The sequence below is a fragment of the Protopterus annectens genome, chromosome 6.part0 (assembly GCF_019279795.1).
Source record: "Protopterus annectens isolate FY-2018-M chromosome 6.part0, PAN1.0, whole genome shotgun sequence".
Taxonomy (NCBI): domain Eukaryota; kingdom Metazoa; phylum Chordata; order Ceratodontiformes; family Protopteridae; genus Protopterus; species Protopterus annectens.
Window position 1 is genome coordinate 1,362,699,975 of NC_056737.1, and position 23,934 is coordinate 1,362,723,908.

At 39.8% G+C, this 23,934-nt stretch overlaps 1 protein-coding gene across 7 annotated transcripts in view; it reads left to right on the forward strand.

Annotated features, from left to right (window-relative positions):
* KALRN (kalirin RhoGEF kinase) overlaps positions 1 to 23,934 on the forward strand; it is a 4,346,166-nt gene that overhangs the window by 3,844,333 nt on the left and 477,899 nt on the right. For all 7 annotated transcript variants that reach the window (XM_044074926.1, XM_044074921.1, XM_044074920.1 and 4 more), the window contains one exon: positions 18,335 to 18,506. In XM_044074926.1, the coding sequence (XP_043930861.1) occupies positions 18,335 to 18,506 (172 nt within the window). The remainder of the gene's footprint in view (positions 1 to 18,334; positions 18,507 to 23,934) is intronic.

The following is a 23,934-nucleotide window of genomic DNA, read 5'->3' on the forward strand; positions in this document are numbered from 1 at the left end:
AGACAGTTTTCGCAGTTCCCATATTGATTTGACTCCACCATACATGGATGATATACCTGCCCAGGATATAACAGCATCGCTCAAGTCCATGTGCACAAGTTTGTTTCCCACATTACGATGGTCTTTCCACCCTGCTTCGATTCGTCCCACTGGATTCTCCGGTTTCTTAACAGTCTTTTTGGTTACGTCTCAAGTATTTCGAATACTCCCTTGAGGCAAAGCTGCAGTGTGTCGGATGGCCGGAACCAGGTATCCCAAAAAACAACTGCCAGACCAATTCTCAGGTAACCATTTATATGCCTTTTTCCCACATACAAAATAACAGTCCTCTACTTTTGTCATTACTTTGTTACGAAATGACTGCCCTGCATGAAACATTTTCCTATCTATCACTGATAACTGTTTGAAAAGTACAGGATTGTGCTGTACCTGATCAAGAGTTTTATGCATAGATTTCAAAAATGAGTCATAATCTGTACTACAAGATCCACTCAAATCATTTGGTTTTCTATAACATTTGTACTGTACAGTAACATTACATTTGCTCCATCCAACTTGGATGGAATCATTTTTATAAAAACATACAATTCCTTTTTGTGTCACAGGCAAATACAGTGCTACTTTATCTTGTGCTTTAATAGTGACCGTGTCAAAAACCAGATTTTCCCAGGTCTCATTGACCCCTAGGGGGATAGCAGTCATTAACAAACCCCCATATGCTGTTGGTATGGCCGTACAGACCCAGCAGTTCGAAACATTGAAAGTCTCTGCGTATACACATGTAATTGCCTGATAAGTGTTAACGTTCGGATGCCAGTCTATGTTTGGTTCATTACGTCTAATCAGTTCAACCTATGTGGCAGGAAAAAAGTATGGCCACAGCAAAAAGAACAGTGTGATCAATATTGCAACAAAAACAATCATACAAGTTTTTTGAACTTGCTCAGTGTCTCAACTCACTCTGTATCTAGCCATTTTGTTCTTGTTGTGCAACAGTAACAAAGTTTTTGTCCAGTTCAAAGTTTTTAACCAGTTTACAGTGTGTCAAATGGATCCAGGAAGCTCCTTCCATGATTTTGACTGCGGTGGGTGTTGACAACAGTACCTGGTACGGACCTTCCCACTTCGGAGAGCTCCAATTCTTCCGTTTCGTAATCTTCACCCAGACCCAGGTGCCTGGGGCTACTGGTGCTTCCGATTTCGGTTGCTCTTTATCTGAAACAGAATTTAACTGCAAAAGTTTGTTATTCAAAAATCTTCTCATATATCCTGCAAGTGAACTATCAGCCTCCAGCTCTGTAGACATGAGAGGTTTCCACTGAGGTGTATAATATGCCCTCCCAAACAAAGTTTCAAAAGGAGTTAATCCCTTTACATTTGGAACAGTTCTCATACTCAACAGTGCTAAAGGCAAACAGTGCACCCAATTTTTCTGTGTTTCTTCTATCAATTTCCTAAGTCTATTCTTCAGTACCCCATTATGTCGCTCTACTAGCCCTGCAGATTGGGGGTGATACGCACAGTGGCTCTTTAACGATATTCCGAAGTAACGACTAAGTTGTTGAATTGTTTGGTTCATGAAATGTGTCCCGTTATCACTATAAATCTTTTCTGGTATCCCAAATCTGGGTATAATTTCTTTAACAAGGACCTTTGCAACAGTAGCTGCATCTGGATTTTTAGTTGGAAACGCTTCTACCCATTTGGAAAACATGTCTATAATAACTAGGCAGTATTTCTTATTCTCACATTTATTCAGTTCTATGAAGTCCATACAGATAGTATGGAATGGATATGGTGGTGTAGGAAAATTCCCTCGCTTAGGCTTCAATGCCCCTTGTGCATGATGCTTGTTACAAACATGGCTTGCTGCACAAAATTTTTTTGTATAGTTTGTAAACCCATAGGTTGTAAACACACGATTCACTAACTGTACCATCCCCCCTGTTGAGACATGGCTTTGCCCATGGCTCAACAATGCTGCATATCTAAATAAATTAGATGGCAAAATCGGTTTCTTTTCCTTGGAGATGTACAGTCCCTTTTTGAGGATTGCTCCTCGTTTTATCCACTTTTGTTTCTCAAGATTTGTAGTAAGTGTCTGCATTGTTTTTAACATTTCTAAATCTAAAGTCTCTGAGGGTTGTAATTCCTCGCTCAAAAGAAAAGTTTCTGTGGCTGAAGCTGCCTGCTTTGCAGCTGTATCAGCCCGTGCATTACCTTTTGAAATTCTATCCCTTTGTTTTGTATGAGCTACGCATTTACAAATAGCTACTTTCTTAGGTAACTGAATTGAATCTAACAAGTCTAAAATAAGTTGCGCATGATTAATCGGTTTACCAGTTGATGTTATCATGCCTCTATTTTTCCACTGTTGTACAAAAACATGTACAGTAGAAAAAGCATACTGACTGTCAGTATAAATGTTCACTTTCTTACCTTTTGCCAAGGTACATGCCCTCGTTAAGGCAATCAATTCTGCTGCTTGTGCAGATAAGTTGTGTCGCAAAGATTTTGCTTCTAAAGTTTCAGTATCAGAAACGACTGCATACCCCACTAGGTTCTGTCCTATAGGATCCCTCCTGCATGAGCCATCCACATAGCATGTCACCTCGGCATCATCCAAGGGAACATCCATAAGGTCTTGTCTAGGTAATGTCTTTTGCTCAATCTCCTGCAAACAGCAGTGCGGTTTGCCATCTACAGGGGTTGGAAGCAAAGTTGACGGATTCAAAGTTGTGCATCGTTCAATTGTCATATGAGGTTGGCCCAACAGAATGGTCATACAGGAAAGATGCCTAGCTGGAGAAAGATATGCTACTTTTTCTTGCAGTAAAATAATTGCGACTGCATGAGGCACTTTCAATGTGAGAGGGTGGAACAATACTACTAAGGCTGAAGCCTGCACTGCCATTGCAGCTGCAACTACTGCTTGTACACAGTGAGGCAAAGACCGTGCCACTGGATCTAACTGTGATGAATAATAAGCTATGGGGCGTTGTTTGTCCCCATGTTGCTGTGTCAGCACTGATGTCATATAACCTTGCTTACAGTCTACAGTCTGAATAAACTGCTTGTTATAGTTTGGTAATCCTAAAACTAAGGAAGATGCTATCAATTGTTTCAGCCTACAGAAAGCTGCTTCTGCTTCAGGTGTCCATTGTAAAAAATCCTGTGCAGCCATCGGCTTTTTAAATATTAAATCAGCCAGTGGAGCAGATTCCAAAGCATAGTTTAGTATCCAACTCCGACAAAAATTAGTAGTTCCCAGGAAGGACATCATTTCCTTCTTGGTAGTTGGTCTGGGTGCTTGTAAAATCACTGTTTTTCTGTCTTCATCTAATATTCTTCCTTCTTTGGATATTACGTATCCTAAGTATTTAACTTGTTTTCTCCAAAGCTGTAACTTGTCTTTGTTTACTTTGTGACCTTGAGTAGCTAAAAATTGTAACAAAGCTATTGTGTCTTCTTTGCATTCTTGCTGGGTGGGGGCTGCCAGCAGAATGTCGTCTACATAAAGTAGAATCTGACTACCTTTCGGTGGGATAAATCCCGCCAGGTTGCTTGCCATTTCTTGTGCAAATATTGTTGGACTTTCACAATACCCCTGTGGTAATCTGGTATATGTGTACCGCTTTCCCTGAAATGTAAATGCAAACCAATATTGGCTGTCAGGGTGTATCGGTATCGAGAAAAATGCATTACTTATGTCTACCACTGAAAAATATTTCTGTTCTGGCTTTAAATCATTCAGTAAGGTGTGTGGATCTGGCACCGTTGGTGCTCTGGGTATAACTGCATTGTTCACTGCTTGTAAGTCTTGGACCATACGCCATTCCCCGTTTGCTTTCTTGACAGGAAATAAAGATGTATTACATGGTGAATCAGGAGATTCTATTAAGACTCCTTCCTTAAGTAAGGCTGCTATGATAGGTTTGATTCCTACCTCTGCATCCTTTCTCAAGGGATACTGTCTTTTCTGGGGTCTAAAAGCTGACTTTGGCGTTATGGTAACTGGTCCTGCTGTTTGTATTAGTCTTACATCTGATTTCCCTGCTGACCAGAGAATGTCTGGTATGTCTCGCAAGGCTTTTTCCTCTTCTTCCAATAATAATAATAATACTCAGCTATCCTCACTAGCCTGTGAGTGTACAGCTGGGTGTGTCTGTGTGATCCAATTCAATTTCTGTTTCTGTACTCCTTGTTCTGAGAGTTCTAATTCTGTCTGTTTTTCCCACCTCGTGACTTTTTCACCTAAGGCTGCCCATTTTAAAGTTTTATTCTTAGTCAAACTAACATGGGGCAGTCGATTAGATTTGTAGAGTGTTAAAAATTCCTGGGGCAATGAACAGCTTGCTACACTGTTCCCTTCAGCATCCCAGTACAAATTTCGCAATACCAGCCTGTTTGCATGGTTTTGGAACAATTCTTGTTCATAATCTTTATCAGGACCTGGTCTGTTGCAGTAATATAGAGTACAATGCAACAAATGCTGTTTGTCAATGTCGAGGGAGGGGAACTTGCTGATAGCTCCATTCATTAATTCTTTGGTTACTGCCCCTGGACCAGTCGTAACCAAGTCCTGGCTGTACCAATAATACGTTTCACCCTCTGGTCGCACTACAAAAGTGTCTATTTGTCGCTGTGCTTCCATACCCTGCATGGTTTTAACTACTGCTATGCCAAATATCTGCATTAAATCTCTACCCAAAAGATTCACTGGGCATTTTGCAGAAACTACAATTTTACTTTTCTGAGTCATCCCTGAAACAGGGTCTATTATTGTAATGTCACGGGAGAGTGGCTCCCGATATAGCTGTCCATTAGCTGCTTTCACTAGTATATAGTCTGGTGTTTCTGTGTCTTCTGGTAGTTTGGAAGGCTGTATCAGGGTGCGTGAAGCCCCTGAGTCACACAAAAATTTAACTTCCCTCCCCTCCACCAGAAGCGTCACTTCCGGTTTTGTGTCTGCTAAGTAAAGGTCTAAGCTCAAAAGATCTAGGTATAAAATTTCATTTTCTCCTATGTCTGTGTATTCATATACGTCCTCTATGCCTTGTGTCACATCCTCTTCTCCTGCTATCACATTTACACTTACCTTTTCCTGCTCACTTTCATCCAATGATTCCTGACTATCATACAGTCATTCCTCATCCTCCTTATTTTGTGTAGTCGCCTTCTGATTTAGCCTGCAATCCCTTGCTAAATGTCCTTTTTTCCCGCACTTAAAACACTCACCCTTTTTCTTTCTTTCTTCAAAATCTTCTGATCATTTGTCAGATTGTTTATTTCCCTGGGTATTTTTCTTACCCTTTTTCCCAGTTTGTACTACAAATACTTCCGACCCATCTTCTGCTGAAAATACTTGGGTTTTCTTTTTCTTTTTACTATTAAAATGTCTTTCTGCATGTCTAGCATATTCAAGTAAGGCTTGTAACCTACTTGTTCGATGATCTGTCATATGCTTCGTAATGAAGCTACTAATAGGTGCAATGCAACCTTTCAAAAATGTGTTTTTCATTTGTTGTTCATGCGGAGAATCATTCGCTTGATTTTCAGGAACTGTCATGCCACTGTGATTGTTAAAGCATTCTAATAATCTGGCATAGTACCCATCTACTGTTTCTTTTTCCTGCTGTATGCATTGATTAATACAAGTCCAATCAGCCCTAGGCTTCCACTTTTCAGAGATTCGGTCTGTTAGACCCTTTACTCTGCCATCTAGTTTTGCATCAGTATATAGGTGTGGTCTAAGTTGTGCGTCACAAGGATTCCAGCTGCCACAAATCATGTGCCAATCTGGACCTACAATTTGTCTAACTACTTTTTCTACTTCCTCTCCATTCAAATGGTAACTTAATCTCATACCCTGTAAATCTTCTAAAAACTTTCTAAAATTCACTTTTGGGTGGGGAATACCTTCTGTGGCTTTCTGGATATCTTCCGGTGTCCACGGTCTATAAACTAAAAGAGTCGGATCTTGTCCTGCCTGTCCTGCCTGAGGATTCGGTACTTCTATGAGCGGACATATCTCTTCTTTACTCATAGCTTGTGATGCTCTATTTAACTCATTTAATTCAATTTCCCTCCTCAAGTCGCGTGTTCGAGACCTGGTCTCGATGGGATCCCTGACAAACGGTTGCGCTTTTGCAGGGACAGCTGGGTATAGCAGAGGTGGATCAGCTTGTCCACTCGCTTCATATTCTGGTAACGGAAGTGGAGGAGGCGAAGGAGGGGCCGTCGCTATTACTAAGTTATTATCTTCTTTGTCTAAAAACATCGTTTTTGAATTTTTAATTCTTTGCTCCCTACGATTTGCTTCCTCAAGCCACCTGTGCACCTGAGGGACTCCTAATTGTCTCTGCCTTTTTAATTGACCTTTCGCGTCTATTTTTAACTGTTTTACAAGTTTCATAAGTGCAAGTTTATCTAAATTACCCTCGAACTTGTACTTATCGACCCATTTGGTATAATATTTAACATTATCAGAACGCTGTAATTGTATATACTTCACGTCTTCAGTTAGGGGCGTGTCCCGGGAACTTTTTGTGCACTGATTTCCCATTGGTGTCTTAGCTAAGCTGTAAATTGTTATGTAACCCTTTCTATCACGTGGTACCACAAATCTACACCTTTTTCACAGTTTATCTAGAATAACTGTCTACCTATTCTGTTTCCCTGATCTATGACAAAAAACAGTAACCCCTTCTTCTGTCTCTAATTTGCATAAGCAATTTACCTGACAAAAAAGAACAGTTCTGTAACTAGTCCCTGATCTTGAAACAGAAATAAGGTAATTCCTCCTTACCTGACTCTCCGTGAGTTGATCCACCGGATTGTTGACTCGTCCTCCAATCCCAGATCAGAAACAGTGGCTGGCCTCTTTCGAACGACAATTCAGTCGGAGGTCTTTCAAAACAGAAGAGCCGATTTGGCCTCTTCTCCGTACGGATGCATGCCACCGGGCCCAATTCTGACCTAGGTCCAGAGCGAGAGATACGTTTTCCGGTCCGAAGGACCAATCTGTCAAAGGAAAAATATACTTTAAAAATGATCAAAACACGGTAGGTTCAGGTTAAGGCACTTTAATCTTGCAGCAAGGAGACAAAAACGTGCTAATACAGAGTTTGTCTAACCAGAAACAGGAAATGCATTCATTTTTATAGGTTATCAAATTGATCCTGTCCTACCATGCTGACGTAATGAATTACCACCTTTTGGTCATCATCTGCTGACCATCTTTCCCATGATTTTCTGCTGATTTAAACAATTTTTATGTGAAACATCCTGAGGAAAACAACATGGCCTTGGTTACTTTCAGTTAGATACTTGTTATGTTACATTCAAGATATAGCTAAATCGAACACAATGCTAGCAGTTCATTTCTCTAATAAACCTTTGTCTAACTTATCTCTAAACTACTGCAGCTGCAGAGGTTCCCATCCTCTGAACAAGGCTGTCTGTCTGGAATCATTACATTTATTAAATGGTATATTGTCTATTCATATGCTTCTGACCTAGCAGACTAACACCTGCTTCTCAAGTACATTTCCACAAGGCATAAACAAGAATATTGCTGTGCTAGCAGTTACTAGGTCAGAGGGCAACTTGCAAGTTTCAGTAAGCATGCTGCAGTTTCAATAAGGCATACTTTTAGTCTCATATGAAACTCAATTTATATAAATCACAGTGCATAAGAAATAGAATGAAAAGCATATTAAAAACACTTGATTATTAATTTGGCATTAAGCATACACATATTAATACATATTTTTCTAACAGTCAGAATTATATATCAAATTCTATTTGACTAGGCTGGCAGCCTTCGCCCATCTCTCTCCAAGCATCACAATTCCAGTAAGACCTAAGTTTGCCAGTTACTCAAAGATGTAGATGTTAGGGGTCACCACAGCGGATCACCTGTCTGCTCATGATTGGCAGTGGAGTTTTACGGTGTTGAGTTGCCAGCCCAGTGCCCAACGTTACACAAAAGGCACACACATGCATGCACTCATGCCTAGGGCCAATTTAGAGTGTCTAATCCACCTACAGCATGTCTTTGGGATGTGGGAGGAAACTGGATCACCTGGAGGAAACCCACGCGACCACAGGGAGGATATGCAGACTCTGCACAGAGGGCACCACAGCTGAGGATCGAACCAAAGAACCTCTTGCTGTGAGGTGAGAACACTAACCACTGCACCACCATGTCCAACCTAAAGATGTAGATGTACAGGAGTTAGGTATATACCTGACTGTGAAGAAAGAACTTGAGTGTAAGCTCAAGTGTTTTGTTACTTGAGGGAATCTGTAAGTATACAATATCACTTTATAAGGGTATTGTTAAAACTGAGTAATGCAATTAATTGTATTATATTGTACTGATGGTAATATGTGGCAAGTTTTACCAATGAAATGATGATTCGACCAGTTTAGTGTCTGAAGTGGGAAATACTATCAGTAGTAACCTTGAAAAACAAGCTGATTTAGGTGATTCATGCAACAAACTTACTATAAATTATGTCTTCTTTTTATATGGCATGCTTAGAATTAAATCAAATCAAAAAGAGGGCTTTATGTTGTGAAAATCTGAAGTCTCATAAAGTTGCCATTTAAATGACTAACACTTGTAGAATGCCAGGATGTTTCATCTAGTACTGATGTGTGTCTTTGTGTTAAATGATGCTTTTGTTTTCAGTGTATCTTTCAAAAAATAGACTAATCACTTACTTTGTAGTAAACTGCATTCTTAAGTTTTTTCTTACTTTTCAGGCACATTTGGTCTTAACATTTCTCTGGAAGCTACAACATGGCTTCAGTAACAGTGCTGTTAGGTCACAGTCTAAACTCTGGTAGTCTTACAAGGGGAGCAGCAGGGAGGCAGCTGAAACGGAGGATAATGGATCACAATGTTTTATACTGAGGTCATAGATACCCTCTGCAAAGGTGACTAATAGTTTTGCAGATTCATTTTTTTATTTTTATTTATTTAACATTTGTTTACCGGAAAGTCCATCTGGAACAGAACCCATTTTCAGTGGAGGCCCAGGGAGAAAAGCTCCAGATACATGTCTTTGGAATGTGGGAGGACACTGGAGTACCCAGAGGAAACCCACACAAACACAGGGTGGACATGCAGACTTGCATAGAAGGCACTTCAGCTGAGAATCGAACTGGAGAACCTCTTGCTGTGACTCGACAACACTAACCACTGCACCGGTGTGCTGCCCATGTCAAAATACAGTACAGAAAATGTTAAACTGAAATACTGCTAATCTGTAAATGAGGTCCGGCTTTTGATAAATTCACAAATGAATAGTTTGTAAGTATAAGAGTTTAGCAGCTGCCTAACCCACACTCACAAATGTGCGTGCACACCCAGACTGAAGCAAGTGAATATATGACACTAGACAGATGATGTTCTGGCCATGAAACATAAGAATAATATTGTGTCAACTCCAAACTGAATATATATGCCTTCAAAGTTCGGGAACATTGCATGTTGTCCTTACTATTTGTCACTAGCTGCACATCATTCATAGTACCGTCAGCTGTGAGGGCTTGATCAATAGGACTAGAAGACTGTAATTGCATAAAACTAAAGGCTGGACTGACATTATAACTAAAATTTACATTCATTTCAGTTTATATTCCTCTATGGTGTGTTTGCACTTTGATGACTGTGTAAGAAGCTACAGGTGAGAGTTCAGCAAAATTCTATATAACTTCTTTCACTGCTTTTTAATTTACAAGTTAAACAACAGTACAGCGGAATGCTCAGAATTGTTCATAGGTTCATAGGTTAGTACAAGGCGAACTGCCCTTGCGAGCCATTTTAAGCCTAGCCAATTATCCCTTGTGAGACTCAAACCCTGCACCTTGTGTTTGTAAGGCAAATACCTTAACCATTAGGCCACCCTGTTGTTCTGTTAAGGACCTACATCAAAAATTCTACTCTCTCCTTGTTTCTCAAATTCCCCACCACCACCACCTCCTCCACTGCTTCACCATCTTCACTTTCCACTTTGATTTATAGATGTCTGCTTGTGTAATGAATGAGCCTTAACTGTGTAGCTCTAAAATATTCCTTCAAATCAGGTAATCCTAAGGCACCTTGTCCTACGGGAAGAATCAACAATCAATCCCATTTAATTATTGCCATCTTCCCCTCCCAAATTAATTCCTTCAGCTCTATTATTTAACATCCAGAAATTCTCCTCTGGTTGATACAAATATGCCTAACCTATGTATAAAACAAAAGGTACTGAAAACATTTTCACCGATTATTATCCGTATCCATAATCAAGCACGTCCAGCTTCTCAATGTTTATATTATCTTTTTAGTCTCTTCTCATTCATCCTTAGCTGTCATAACAGAATTCCAATATGAGCTCATGCAATTTGTAAAGGTGTCATGTGACTTAGAATAATAACTATTCGTATGAAAAGAACAAAGTTTAGCATACATCTGGCAATAAACTTGGAAGAGGAAATGCTGGACAGTCTCTGCAATCTTGATGTAGCTCTCTGTATACAGATGGTGGAATATATACATTCTGAAGTATTTAGATTGTTTCTATTAATCACAATACATAACAGATTTCCTAATCTAATGGAGGGTTGTTGGACAAACACATGATAGCCTGAAGGACAGATGGAGTGGTATATGGATATTCCATGAACTGACTCCTAATATGCATCACAGACCATCTCTTGTAGATAAAATCTGTTATAATTTCTGTATGTGAGCATAGCATCTTTTATTTATACAATAGTTTATTTATTTATTTATTTTACATTTGTTTACTGGGATAGTCAGACTGGATACATGTCCATTTTCAGTGGCGGCCTGGGGAGAAAAGCTCCAAATAGACAAACTTACATAGATTACACAAGAAGTTAGATAACATTGAAAAATATAAAACAAAGTGATTATGTAGAATGGCAATTAAAAGCAACAGACGTCAGACTGGATATAGAGCTTGGTGACGTAGTTGCATGTTGTGATATTTACAGATTATGCTTTCAGTTTATAACTAAATCAGGGTTGGTACATGGGCAAAGCCAGTTCACTTTGAGATACTGTTTGAGGGTTTTTTTAAGAGACTTTTGGAGGATTGTAAGGTTATATAGTTTGGCAATGAATTCCAGGTTTTGCCAACAAAGTTGGCAAACAGGGATTCACCAGCAGAGTTATTAGCTTTGTGGGTTTGGACCAGTAGTTTGTTGGCTGACCATAGGGATCTCAGGTTACTATGTGGCTTAATAATATTTATAAGGGAGGGGGTATCCTCAGGGTGGTACAGAACTTTGTGCGCTTTTAAGAGCTGATTGAATTGAATTAAGCTGGGCAGTTCTAGCCACTCTAGTTGTTTCAGGTACTGGCAGTGCTGGGTTCTATAGGTGGAGCCAGTGCCAAATCTGGCAATATGGTTGTAGGTATGGGACAGCTTACCTAGTTCGGATTTGTTGAGGTTTTGAGAGTACAGGTGAGGCATATAAAAGAGTAGAGAGTATGTGTGACCAGGAGATTGCAGTCCTAGCCAGTGGGTTTAAAAATGTCTTGTTTCTATACAGTGATCCAAGCTTCTTATTGATGGTCTGTATGGTTTTGTTGACCTGTAGGTCAAATTTGAGATTGTCTATGATAACCCCTAGAAGTTTGGTGTGTTGATCTGGGGAGGTACTAGTGCCATTGTTAGAAGTTCATAGGTTCATAGGTTCATAGGTTGGTACTAGGCTATCAGCCCTAGGGCCTATACAAGCCTAGCCATAACAATTCCCTGGCTATTTCTTCCCACATTATTTACTTTCCTGGACCCCTGTCTAGCAGTGACAGAGAATGAAAGTGTGACAGATCTACTAGTGGGGGTGAAGAGTAGAAGTTTAGTTTTATTGGGGTTCAGCAGTAGGCGTTGGTTGACGAGCCACTTCTCAGTACTGTTAAATGTATTTTGGGTTAGGATTCGCAGTTCGGATGGGGAGATGGCTGATTAGATCAGAGTTGAATCATCTGCATATTGAGTACAGGTTGCTTTAGGGATAGCAGTGTGAAGGTTGTTGATAAAAATAGAGAAGAGTAGTGGATCTAGTATGGAGCCTTGAAGGACACCAAGTGTGAGAGGTAGCTGGCCGGAGAGTTTGCCCTGCCATAGTACTGTTTGCCCTGTTGTCTACCAGTCAGGTAGGACTGGAACCACTGGCATGCCTGCTTATTGAGGGAAATAGATTTTAGAGAAAGAATAAGACAGTTGACCATGTCAAAGTCTTTTAATAGGTCAAGAAAGAGGGCGGAGGATATCCAGTTGTCATTCCTGTTTTGGTTTATGGCATTAGTAAAGGAAAGGAGGGCTGAGGTGGTGCTGTGGTATGGTAACCATGCTGGGAGTTAGATAGTAAGTTTTTCTGTGTAAGGTATTACATTAGTTGCTTGTGTACATATTTCTCTATTATTTTGGCTAGTGGAGAAAGAATGGCAATAGGTCTATAGTTGGACATGTCTGTAGAACTACCACCTTTATGGAGTGGGATGACATGGGATATTTTCCAGAGGAAGGGAATAGCACTTTTGGATAAGGTTCTGTTGATAAGGATAGATATGGGATATGCAATGGCATCTGCAGCTATTTGTAGGTACTCTGCAGGAGGAGGTCAGCAGCGAGGGTGGTAGGTTTTATTTTTTTTTAAATTGTTTTGATAAAACTAGTGGATATCGGTTGGAAGCTAAATTGGGGGTGATTAGTGGGAAGATTGGGGTGTGGTTTAAGATTGTGGGGGTTAGTTGATTTGCTAGGGATTGGATTGTTTCATTGAAAAAGTTATAAGCGCCAGCTATGGTCTCTGGGAGCTGTGGATGTGGTTAGCCGGGGTTGGGGTGGTGGAATGACCTGGATGAAGTAGTTGATTTAAGCCTGCCCAGAATTTTTGAGGGGGGGTTTTTTGGTGTTTTTGTAGGAGGTTTTGGTAGAAGCTTTTTTATCTAGTAAAATAGATTTTTTTGTATCATTCCTGAGTTGACGATATTTCAGATGGTCAAGTGGGGCTTTAGCTGGCCCAGGCTCTGTTTCTAGTTTTGATTTTAGATTTGGTGTCTTTTGTGAGCCATGGTTCTGTGTTTGGTCTAGATTTTATTGTACGTGCTGGAGCATGGGAATCAAGGATACTTAGGAATTTGGTGTTAAAGTGAGCTATAGCCTCTTCTAATGGTAGATTTCTTTAGTTTTGCCCAGTCGACTGCTTTTAGTTCATATAGGAGTATAGCAGTGTCAAAGTTTTTCCTGTTTATAAGTGTTTTATATTTGGTCCGGTGAGGGTTTCCTGCCTTCTGTTTTATGATATAGGTTAGTTAATAGTCACTAAGGTCATCAGGGAGAGTGCCAGCTGTGTACAGTTGGGGTTGGTTATTAACTAGGATCCAGTCTAGGATACTTTCCCTGTTGGTTAGTTTGTTTATACTAGTGGGAGAGGTTATGGTCTGTTTAAACCCATATAAGTTTATAGGGATGAGGGGGGGTTCGGAGGAGCAGGGGTGCCAGTCGGTATTGATGTGACCAAGAGCTATGGTTTCTCGGGGATAGGTAGTGGATAACCAGTATAGAATATCCTCTAGGGTATTTAAGTTGTTGCCTGGCAGAATGTAAGCACAGACGATGTTCAAGCATTTGTTCTGGTTAATCTGTAGTTTGGTTATGAGGAGTTCTGCATTATTGATATATGTTGTCTACTTGTGTTAATTAAGTATGGGATACTTGGCATCCTTACTTTTCTACAGGATGCAAAGGTTTGCAAAAGTGTATTAGCTATTCATATTTATCCTTAGGAAGGTGCTATTAGCCTGCCTTTGCATAAATATTTTATTTCGTGTTTCAAAATAGCCTTTGAACTTCATAGGATTCCATTAAGGGTATGAAGCAATCCTTATGTGGAATTACATTGCCAGTCATACTGCAATAATAAGAGAATACAAAAGAATTGCTGCCATTAGACACTTGTGGAAGAATTTGCAAAATATGAGAAAAGTGGTCTTTTAAGGGGTCTCACCATCAACATAGTACAACACATTATGGCAAAAACACGCACACTGTAATTTATATGAAGAAAGTGTAACAATATACATTAAAAAAACTCACAAAAAAAATGAAATTCATTTTTCTGCCAGGTGTAATTTGCAAATTTTCCATTAAACTGGAAATGTCAGTAGGAGTGAATTCAGGAGCCTGTTGTTTTAGACAAACGCCAGTGATAAGTTCACACAGCAAAAGGAAACTAGACTGCTCTGATCTGATAATATGTCATTTAGGTGCTACCTGAAAGCACCTAGCATATTCTGTGTGTGACATTACATGCAATTGACTCGTCAGAGTGAGCACTGTAGGAGAAGCCTGCATAACATGATGACTGGCTGTTTCTGACTACACTAACATGACAAATTTGAGTAGGCAGCTTTACGAAAAGGGAGAACAAATTAGTATGGGGAGTACAGATTATATGGAAGAATTCAGAACATGTAAGATGTACCTGATACAGGTCAGAAGTGTAGAAAGAGTTGGTCACTTGCATTAAAGCAGTAACCTGAGTATGTTTAGTACCTTACGTCCTGCATTCCTGGTCAGGATATGGGGGTACCAAGCAGCTACCACTTGTTTCGTTTCTGGGTGGTTGTTGATAGCTGGTAGATTTGTGGGCTGGTAACACCACTTGTCCTTGACATGTTTCGAATCTATAACATGGAAGTACTACAGACAGTTTGAAAATAAAAGCAACAAACATTTATTAAATTAAACCATGTTAGTCACATAAAGATAAGCTTTTGTCAATGTCAGAGTTAGATCTAAAAACTCCATGACACTACCCATATTTATAACAAGCCTTTAAGTGATTAGCCAGTCAGTTTCTTGATCCTAGTGTAATGTTAATAGACATGGATTCACTGAATTCTTTCTTGCACTCTAAAATGGGGATTGATAACCGTATTATAATGGAGTTCTGATATAAGCATCTTCATGTAACGGGCTTGTTATAGTGAGGTTGACATGTAAGAATCTCACAATAGCAACAAAAATGACCACAGCCACAAAACACTTTAACTTTCAGTATATTACCACACAAAGTATAACTTTTACAATTGACACAAAACCACGAGGCACAGTCAGAGAAGTCTGAGAGGCAATATACTTCATCCATAACCTGAACATATTGCCAAGTAGAACTGCACATTGTTTGACATCCCTGTTCAAGCAGGAGCACATTCATTTTGTTTTTTCCTTTTGTTCTGCCTCTGTGCCTGCTGACTGCCTAGCCACCACCAAGCCCACATGACCACACCCCTTCATTTCCAATCACTGTGAGAGCAGACTGTCATGGCGCAGCCATAATTCAGGCAACTCTGAGAGTTTTTCTGTTTTCACTGGCCTTAACTCATCCCTGGTGGCTAACATGCATGACCGCAGATGCAAGTCCTTGTTGTGACATTCCCCAATGAGTATACACATTCTAGCATACACTACATGAAGGCTACAAATGGACTTGACAACTGTAAGCATACATCCTTACACTTAAAATGCATGCTGTGCACCTCTCTCCTCAGCCAAAAGATGCACTAGGCTGGACTTTCTCCTTCCCTCCAAGATGGGTGAGCTGATCCTCTGGTGTCCAGGTCAGTAGTCAGTCTGAGGTCATGTGGGTCACCATCAGGACTCCATTCCTTTACATTACATAGCCATTGTTAATCAACTTACTGTTTATTGTGTGACAAAGATTAAAAGAGTTGTCAGTTTACGGCTATGCCACCAGCCTTTTAGAAAAGAAATCTCCAGGTTATAAGTCCATTTCTAGCTGCACCACCACTGAGGAACAATATTTCAGTGACTCTAACTAAATATTAATAACATCTACTTTCAAAAGCTCTGAGTCACTTACCCTGGCAGTGTTCTCTCCAGGACAAATATAAATAACATAGCAGGAACTTTAAACTATATGTACTACAAAGAATCGTAATTGCTTGTCTGATCATACATTTACTTTATTTTGTATTCTCAAAATACATATCAAGAAATTCAGCTTGAGAGTGAATTTCATGAAATCCATTTTTCAGACACTAAACAAACTGTTATGATTGGCAGTCTGGCATTATGGTCTGTATTTATAATGTAATCACATAGAGCTGAAACAGTGTGTATCCTTACACACTTATGTATGTTACTGCTCTATGTGAAAGTCATATGTACATACATCAGAGGTTTATATTTCTGAATAACATTAGTAGTAAATTATTTCACATAAAAGTGCTATATAGTCTGTCTATTTATGAGGCCAATCTTTTGTACAGTAGCAAGCCTTGCTTTTCACTTTTTAAATCATTACATTTTTACTGCTTTGTACTATTGATAAGCTTCATCACATTAATTCATGTAATTCTTAGGGTTCCATAGCAGCACATTTTGTCAATGCAAGAAACTAATTACTATAAAATAAATAAATAAATAACATATACACGAATTATAAATAATTAATTATTAATTAATTAATTAAATTATATAAATAAAATATATAAATAAATTAAAGGTGAGCTCTGCTTGACTTACGAAGCCATGTCCAACCCAGCCCTACTTGAAATCCTACACATAAAAGAAATTTCAATCCCCCTGCACCACACGCTTCAGAGATCACAACCTCATTACCACAATCAACAGAACATGCTGGAGGGACAGGTTCATTTCCCAAAGACTGCCCATACTCAGGAATAAGCTTCCCATTCATGTCAAGCTTAGCACCTCGCTGGCCCTCTTCAAGAGAAATCTTGACGAGTGGATGGGTAACAGAAACTTCACTCCAGGGATCATTCCAGTTGCTTTATTGGATAGGGGCACTGTGAACTAACATCAGCTGGCACTGTGCCTGGGCAGTTTTTTTGGGCTAGGCTTGTAAAGGCTTCAGGGCCATTAGCCTAGTACATACCTATGAACCTATGAAACAAGTCCAGGAACACAGTAAAAGATTTGTAAGTACCCGTATGATTCCAGTTTCTGTTTTCTAGCATCTAATTTAATTTATCTTTCTGTAGTTTATTCCTTACTGATATGAAAATAACTTTAGTATAAAATGCGTCAATAAGGCATGATGCATGACCGTGTAACATAAGAGTGCAAAACTATTCATAAAATGTAGTGCATTCTAGCAAGAACATAACAGTTTTACAGTGCTGCAAGCTGCAAAATGAATCTTCTCTCCAAACATACAAAACAAATTAATAAAATAAGCCGAATGCATATATGGGTGTGTGTGTGTGTGTGTGTGTGTGTGTGTGTGTGTGTGTGTGTGTGTGTGTGTGTGTGTGTGTGTGTGTGTGTGTGTGTGTGTGTGTGTGTGTGTGTGTGTGTGTGTGCGTGCACACATGTTTGGCTGTGTTTTATATATATGGTTACTTCAAAATCCCGATGGCCAGAAGATCAACGTTTAAAATCCTGAGATGAAAATCAGGAAACTGCGGAAACTCAAGTGTTGGATTTTCACTAGGATAAGTAAACACTGTCCAAATGGAAATGAATCTCATGTAAATAAAAACCACCTAGGTGGGGGGTTATGCCCCCCCCCCACTTCCCCAACTATATATACCAACTCCAGGATAGCACTACAGTGGAGAAAAGGGCATGTTAGGCAAGTGTTTACATACCCTAGTAAAAGTCCGATGTTCAAGTATCGGCAGTTTCATGATTTAAATTTCAGAATTGTAAACGTCGATCTTTTGGGCATCGGGATTTCAAAGGAGACATATATATATATATATATATATATATATATATATATAAATGGTTACCATAATGTTGCTTGCATAGAGTACTGAATACATTACTCTTTGGTATCCATATGAATTTCTTATTTGTAATCTGTACTGCAAAGCCTAAAGTGCAAAAACTTTAAAAGAAAAAAATATCTGTGGGTATAACTGTAGAAGTAATTCCATTTTAAGTGCGCTAAATCACTTAATGGTGTCCCTTTTTCTGTGAAAATGTATGTAGATGCAGAAACAAAATAGTCATGATTATCATGCAGTAAAAGACACCCTCTCGTGCTTTAATGCTTACAGTTAGTTTGTTCTAAAACAGTGCATTCCATTTTTACATTGTTGCATGGACTTCATCTCTTAATAAAATGTGAGCTGTGACTGAAGTGAAAACTGAATTTTAGTAAAGAGTTTTCCCCCCTCCTTATTGTATATTCAAAATATTGTTAGTTTGTTGACAAAGTCAAGTGTTATTCTTTGCAGCTGCATTATTTGTTTTTATGGTTTACATTGCTGCTCCAGGTCCACTTATGTGTGTACTTTCATTTTCAGATGAATTACCTTAAGTTAGAGTCGAACATAGAGAATGATCCGTGTAAGTTTGCCCTACTGTGTCGAGCATCTTCAGAACGGTTAGTACTACAGGCTGCAAATCCAGAAATTAAACAAGCTTGGATGGAAGACATCACAAAAGTCTTAGAAGCCCAGCTAAACTTTCTAGAAGGTACTAATTTCCATTTTATTCCTGACATATAAAGGAGTGTGAAATGAGTATAACACAAATATGTTCACAACATAAATAACAGTAGCACATGGCTTAACAGAAAGATCAGGTTTTTCTACTTTTTGTAGAGACTGATGTTAATTTCTGCTTTCCTGGACACGGTCTTTGAGTATTAAAAATGCCTTCCTGACTTTTTTCAGGGGATTTTCTAAGACTGCTTTTTCTGTGTACGAGAGTCCTTGTAATCTAATCTTGAACTGTGCTGTAAAACAGCAACACAAATATTAAAATGTAAGTGTTCAGGGCCAGGTGAACATGCTACATTTACTAGCACCTCAACCAGCTCAAAGTATTCCAGGTAACTAAAAAATGTTCTTGTAGCCACAGTTGTTGAAATCCAAAGTCAAACATACATAACAAATGAATTAATTTCTTCATTTCTTAATAGCACTGTAGAGATTTAATCCACCTGTCCCTGTCACATCTACTTGTAGACATTTATAAAACTGATAGATTGTATGCAACTGTGCTTGACCAGCAATAGATTGTTGATAATGCATCCGAGGTTATCCAAGTGCAACTAACTCTGGACAAAACTGAAATCCAAATTGTAGCTTGCTACAGATCCCCCACCATGCCCCAGGATTCCCACTCCTGTTTTCGTAATATACTGGAAAAGATTAGAGTTCAACCAAACACCCTAATAATGGGCAATTTCAACTACCCCACCATTAACTGGGAAAACTACTCATGTACCAACTCCTTCAGTCAATGCTTTCTGTAATTCATAAATTCCAATGCCGTGGATCAACGTATCTACACCCCCACCAGGGGCAACAATATCCTAGACCTAGTCATTACCAACATTATTGACCAGTGTTCCACACCTGAAGTCAACTACTTGTTGGTCAGATCCGACCATAAGCTAATCACCCTAGATATCCGCATCCCGCCCCCACCTACCATTAAGGAAACCATGGTAAAAATTTCTCCCAAGCCAGCTTCATGCTTCTTAAGACAGAAGTGGCAAACTTCATGAAACTCATGCAGATGGACAATACAGTTACGACTGTTGAATCCTACACAAATGCACTCTCTAAGCACTTACATAAGTGCATGGATCGTGCTATCCCAAACAGAGCCAAGATGCTGTCCTCCTAAAAAAGGAAGTCAATCTGGTGGTCCCCTGCCATAAACAAACTCTACAACATAAGGAAGAAACTGTTGCAAAAGAGAGTAAAATCCCATGAGTGGAGGAGCTCCCTGGTCACCCTCAGTAAGAAGCTGAGATTCCTTATAAGATCCTCCAAAGCTAGCTATGAAAACAAAATTGCCACTGATTCTAAGGGCAACCACAAAGCATTCTATACCTATGTCAAGAATCTCAATGGCAACACCCAGATCTGCTCTGAGTTACAGCACAACGGCACAAAAATTACAGAACCAACTGATATTGCCAACATCCTGGCAGATAGGTTCAGTGCTACCTTTACCCCCCTCTCACCCCCTAAAGGGCCCATATCTATACAGGAAGAATGCAGAGTCCCTGTAATCACATCTATGCAAGTAAAAGCTACACTCTCTAAAACCAAAAACACAGCATCCATGGGACCGGACAACATCCCAGGCTGCGTTTTACATGAACTTCAGAATGAAGTGGTTCACCACCTAAGCACCATGTTCAATCAAAGTCTCACGTCAGGCTTTGTGCCCACTGAATGGTGCACAGCAACAGTTATCCTACTCCACAAAGGGTGAGCCACCACTGATCCTGGGAACTATCACCCTATTAGCCTGACGAGCCTGGTCTGCAAGGCCATGGAACATATCATCATGGAACTCATAAACAAAGACATTGGTAACCTGCAAACTCTGGACGCCACCCAGTTGGGGTTTGTGAAAGGCATATCATGCTTTCTGAACCTGATCGACTTCTTTGAGGCAGTCACCAAAGCCATAGACAAGGGTAAGGTGGTTCACACAGCCTATCTCGACCTTGCCAAGGCTTTCGACACCATCCCCCATTCAGGAATTATAGCTAAACTCACTAAACTAGGTATAAATCCCTATGTCACAAGATGTGTTGCCAACTGGCTCACTGACAGAACCCACAATGTAAAAGTTGCAGACTTCAAATTTGACTTCAAACCAATGACAAGTGGAGTACCACAGGATTCAGTCCTGGGACCTCTCCTGTTTGGTATCTACTTCTCTGAAGTACAGGCTTACACAGAAGGCCTCTGGCTAATGAAGTTCACAGATGACTGCAAACTAGGAGCCATACTCGAGTCCCCAAATGATGTGGACATCCTACAGAAGGGCCTCACTGAGACAGATGCCTGGTGTCAGAGGCATGGCCTCAAGCTCAATACCAAAAAGTGCATTGTCATCCCCTTTGGTAAAAACTCTGTACCCATGAACTACCACATAAACAGCAGTCTACTTAATGAAGAATGTGTGATGAGAGACCTTGGGACCCAGGTGGACAGTAGTCTCTCCTTTGATAATCACATCGCCACAGTAGTCAGGAAATTCTTCTACGTGGCACACCTCATCACTAAAGGGTTCTCATCCAGGAAAAAAGAGGTCATTGTTCCCCTGTACTTGGCACTCATTAGACCCATTATAGAGTACAATGCCCCTTTTGTAATGTACCTCACAAGACATCTGCAGCAGCTGGAAAGGCCACAGAAGTACCTCACAAAGAGGATTACTGGCCCTAGCATATCGCCTACTCTGAGGAGATCTCTGCCTAACATATAAAGTTATGTTAAACCCAGAGCTGTTGGACATGCTCCACCTAAAGAAATCCCAATCCATCCGAGTTATATGCTCTAGGGACCTAAATCTTGTCACCACAATAAACAGGGCATGTTAGAGGGATAGATTCCTGTTCAAGAGACTTCCTATACCCTGGAACAAGCTACCCATCTATGTCCAGCAAAGTTCCTCATTAGTACTCTTCAAGAAAAATCTTGATGAGTGGATGGGAAATAGGAAATACATTCTGGGGATCACTTCTGTGGCTCTGCTTGACAGGGGCACAGGAAATTAACTTTCTTGGGTGGCGTAAAGCAGGGAACCTTGTTGACTAGGCTTACTTAGGCCCTTGGGCCGATAGCCTAGTAACTACCTATGAACAGATGTGGTAATTTAACTTAGAACTTTCTAGAGGTTTGGAATTGATGGGTGATTATAGCTGTGACACCCACTGCATGCCCTACCCCAAGGTTATTACTGGGTGTACCCAAGACCAGTGGCACAAATATGTAAAACACTCCCTCAGCAGCCTTATGACACTGCCTCAAGACACTTCAGTTTTTGAAAAGCCCATATAAGTAGTTAGAGCAGGAGAGATAGAATGCAGAAGAGTAGCTAGTTAGCACCATGAGCCAGCACCCCCTTAGTTCTTCTGGTGAAGAACAAAGAAAAAAAGAACAGGGCATCTGTATTAAGCTGATCATGATCTGCTTATTACAGATCCATGCCCTCCCCTTTAATTGAAGAGACAAAAAAAAAAGCAATTTACTGGATCTGTATTAAGCTGATCTACTGATCGGTTTATTACAGATCCACCCCCCCAAGCTCTTTCATTGAAGATTTAAAAAAAAAATGGACGTTCCTTCTATTGGCATCAACCAATTGGCCAGATGCACAACACACCCCCATCCCTCCTGCCAAACCATTCATCTCCTCTTTCTCTGCCCTGCCCCTGACCCTCTCCTTTTATGCTAAAATAAATAAATAAGAATGTATTGTTATAAACTGTAGGAAACAGTTGCTACAGTTTATATACCATGTGTATGTAGTGCTACACCTCTCAAATTTTAGTTAAAAAAAAAAAAAAAAAAAAATTTTACCTTTTAAGCTGTAGCAAAGTTTTGCTTCAATATGCCAAACAGTTGCTACAGTTTAGACCACACACAGACTGCTATAGTTCTCATGTTTGACCGCAAATGTAATACCAGCTTTTAAAAGCTGGTATTACATTTAAAGAATTAACGTCATTAAAGGCATTAAAGAAAGAAAGATCAGGTTGGTTGATCATGTTCCCCAACACTTTGCAAATGGGGCAGTTGCCCAAGACTCCCTGCCCTAGCTATGTTACTGGTAGGAGGGTTAGGTGGACCTGGTGATCGAGGAGAGGCACTGGGAGCAGCTGATGGTCAGCTGTAACGGTGACAAAAGTAGCTCCAAAAAAGTTGGTTGTAGGTCTACAGTTGTTGAAATAATAGGTTTTTCTTTGCTAAAAAAAAAAAACCTGTGTATGATAATCCAGACTGCAGGTATAGGGTTACGGGCACTAAGGATAATGACAGGGTAGCTACATTACTATCACTGCTGATTATCCAGAAGAGGATGTTGGTTTTTCCCAAATGACATATAATGCCGACCCATATTGCTGTTTATGGATCATTGTCTGACCTTCGTGACATTCATGCATCTCTTGTTATCTCTTTGTTGGAGGAACTTCAGAGTCCTTTGAATCTGAACTTCAGAAATATTTCTAGATACCTCGTATTCAGTATGGAAGGTGGGGAGAGAGCAACTAATTGGACATGCATTATCTTAATTAATTTTATTTTATTTTAGTCATTTGTTACTTCAGTATATCCTCTACTTAAAGGTGCATCTTTTCAACTGTAAGCTATTTGCTGAGAGTCATACATTATTCTAGGGGGGGCTAGCGGTATTAAATCTAAGATTACAGGATAAATGGCATTACTTGCTCTTACCCACAGTCCTTTGTGCTACACTGCCAGACTCCTTTGCATTCATTGAGAAGGACCTTTTACCATGTCTATTAGGGATGCTGCAAATGAACCATCAAAAATACCTGTTTACATGTGATACTGTGTATGAGAAAAATCAACAGAGTGGTCAGATTAGTCCAACAACCTTTTAATGGCAACATACTAGTTTACAGGCAGGGAAGAGAAAGGGGTTTATGTATTTTGTTCTAAGACTTCCAGGATGGATTGCCGGTTAAGTGTGAGGGGTCTCATGACTGACGATCAATACATTAGTGCATTAGTGATTGATACTCAGAACTGCAAATACTAAGTATTGCTATGACAATGGGACACTTACTGCAACTTGCTGTTTCATTGTTTGCCTCCACTGCTCCCCACACCCCCTGCTACTTAAACATACTGTGAGGTTACTACATCACAGAGAAAAGTTAATTATTTGAGATGTCACAGTGTCAGTCTTTAAATATACATGTAAACAATTTCACATTTTGTCACACATTACAGTGATGAAATTAGTGACTTGCAGTTAAGTCTTGCACTCATCTGGAGGACATAACAGTTCATATAAAGGTATAAAGACAATAGCAGAATGACAACCTCTTCATGACAGTGAAGATATAAATTTTCTCAAACAAGATCTATGCATCTTTAAATTAGTATAACCAAACCCAACT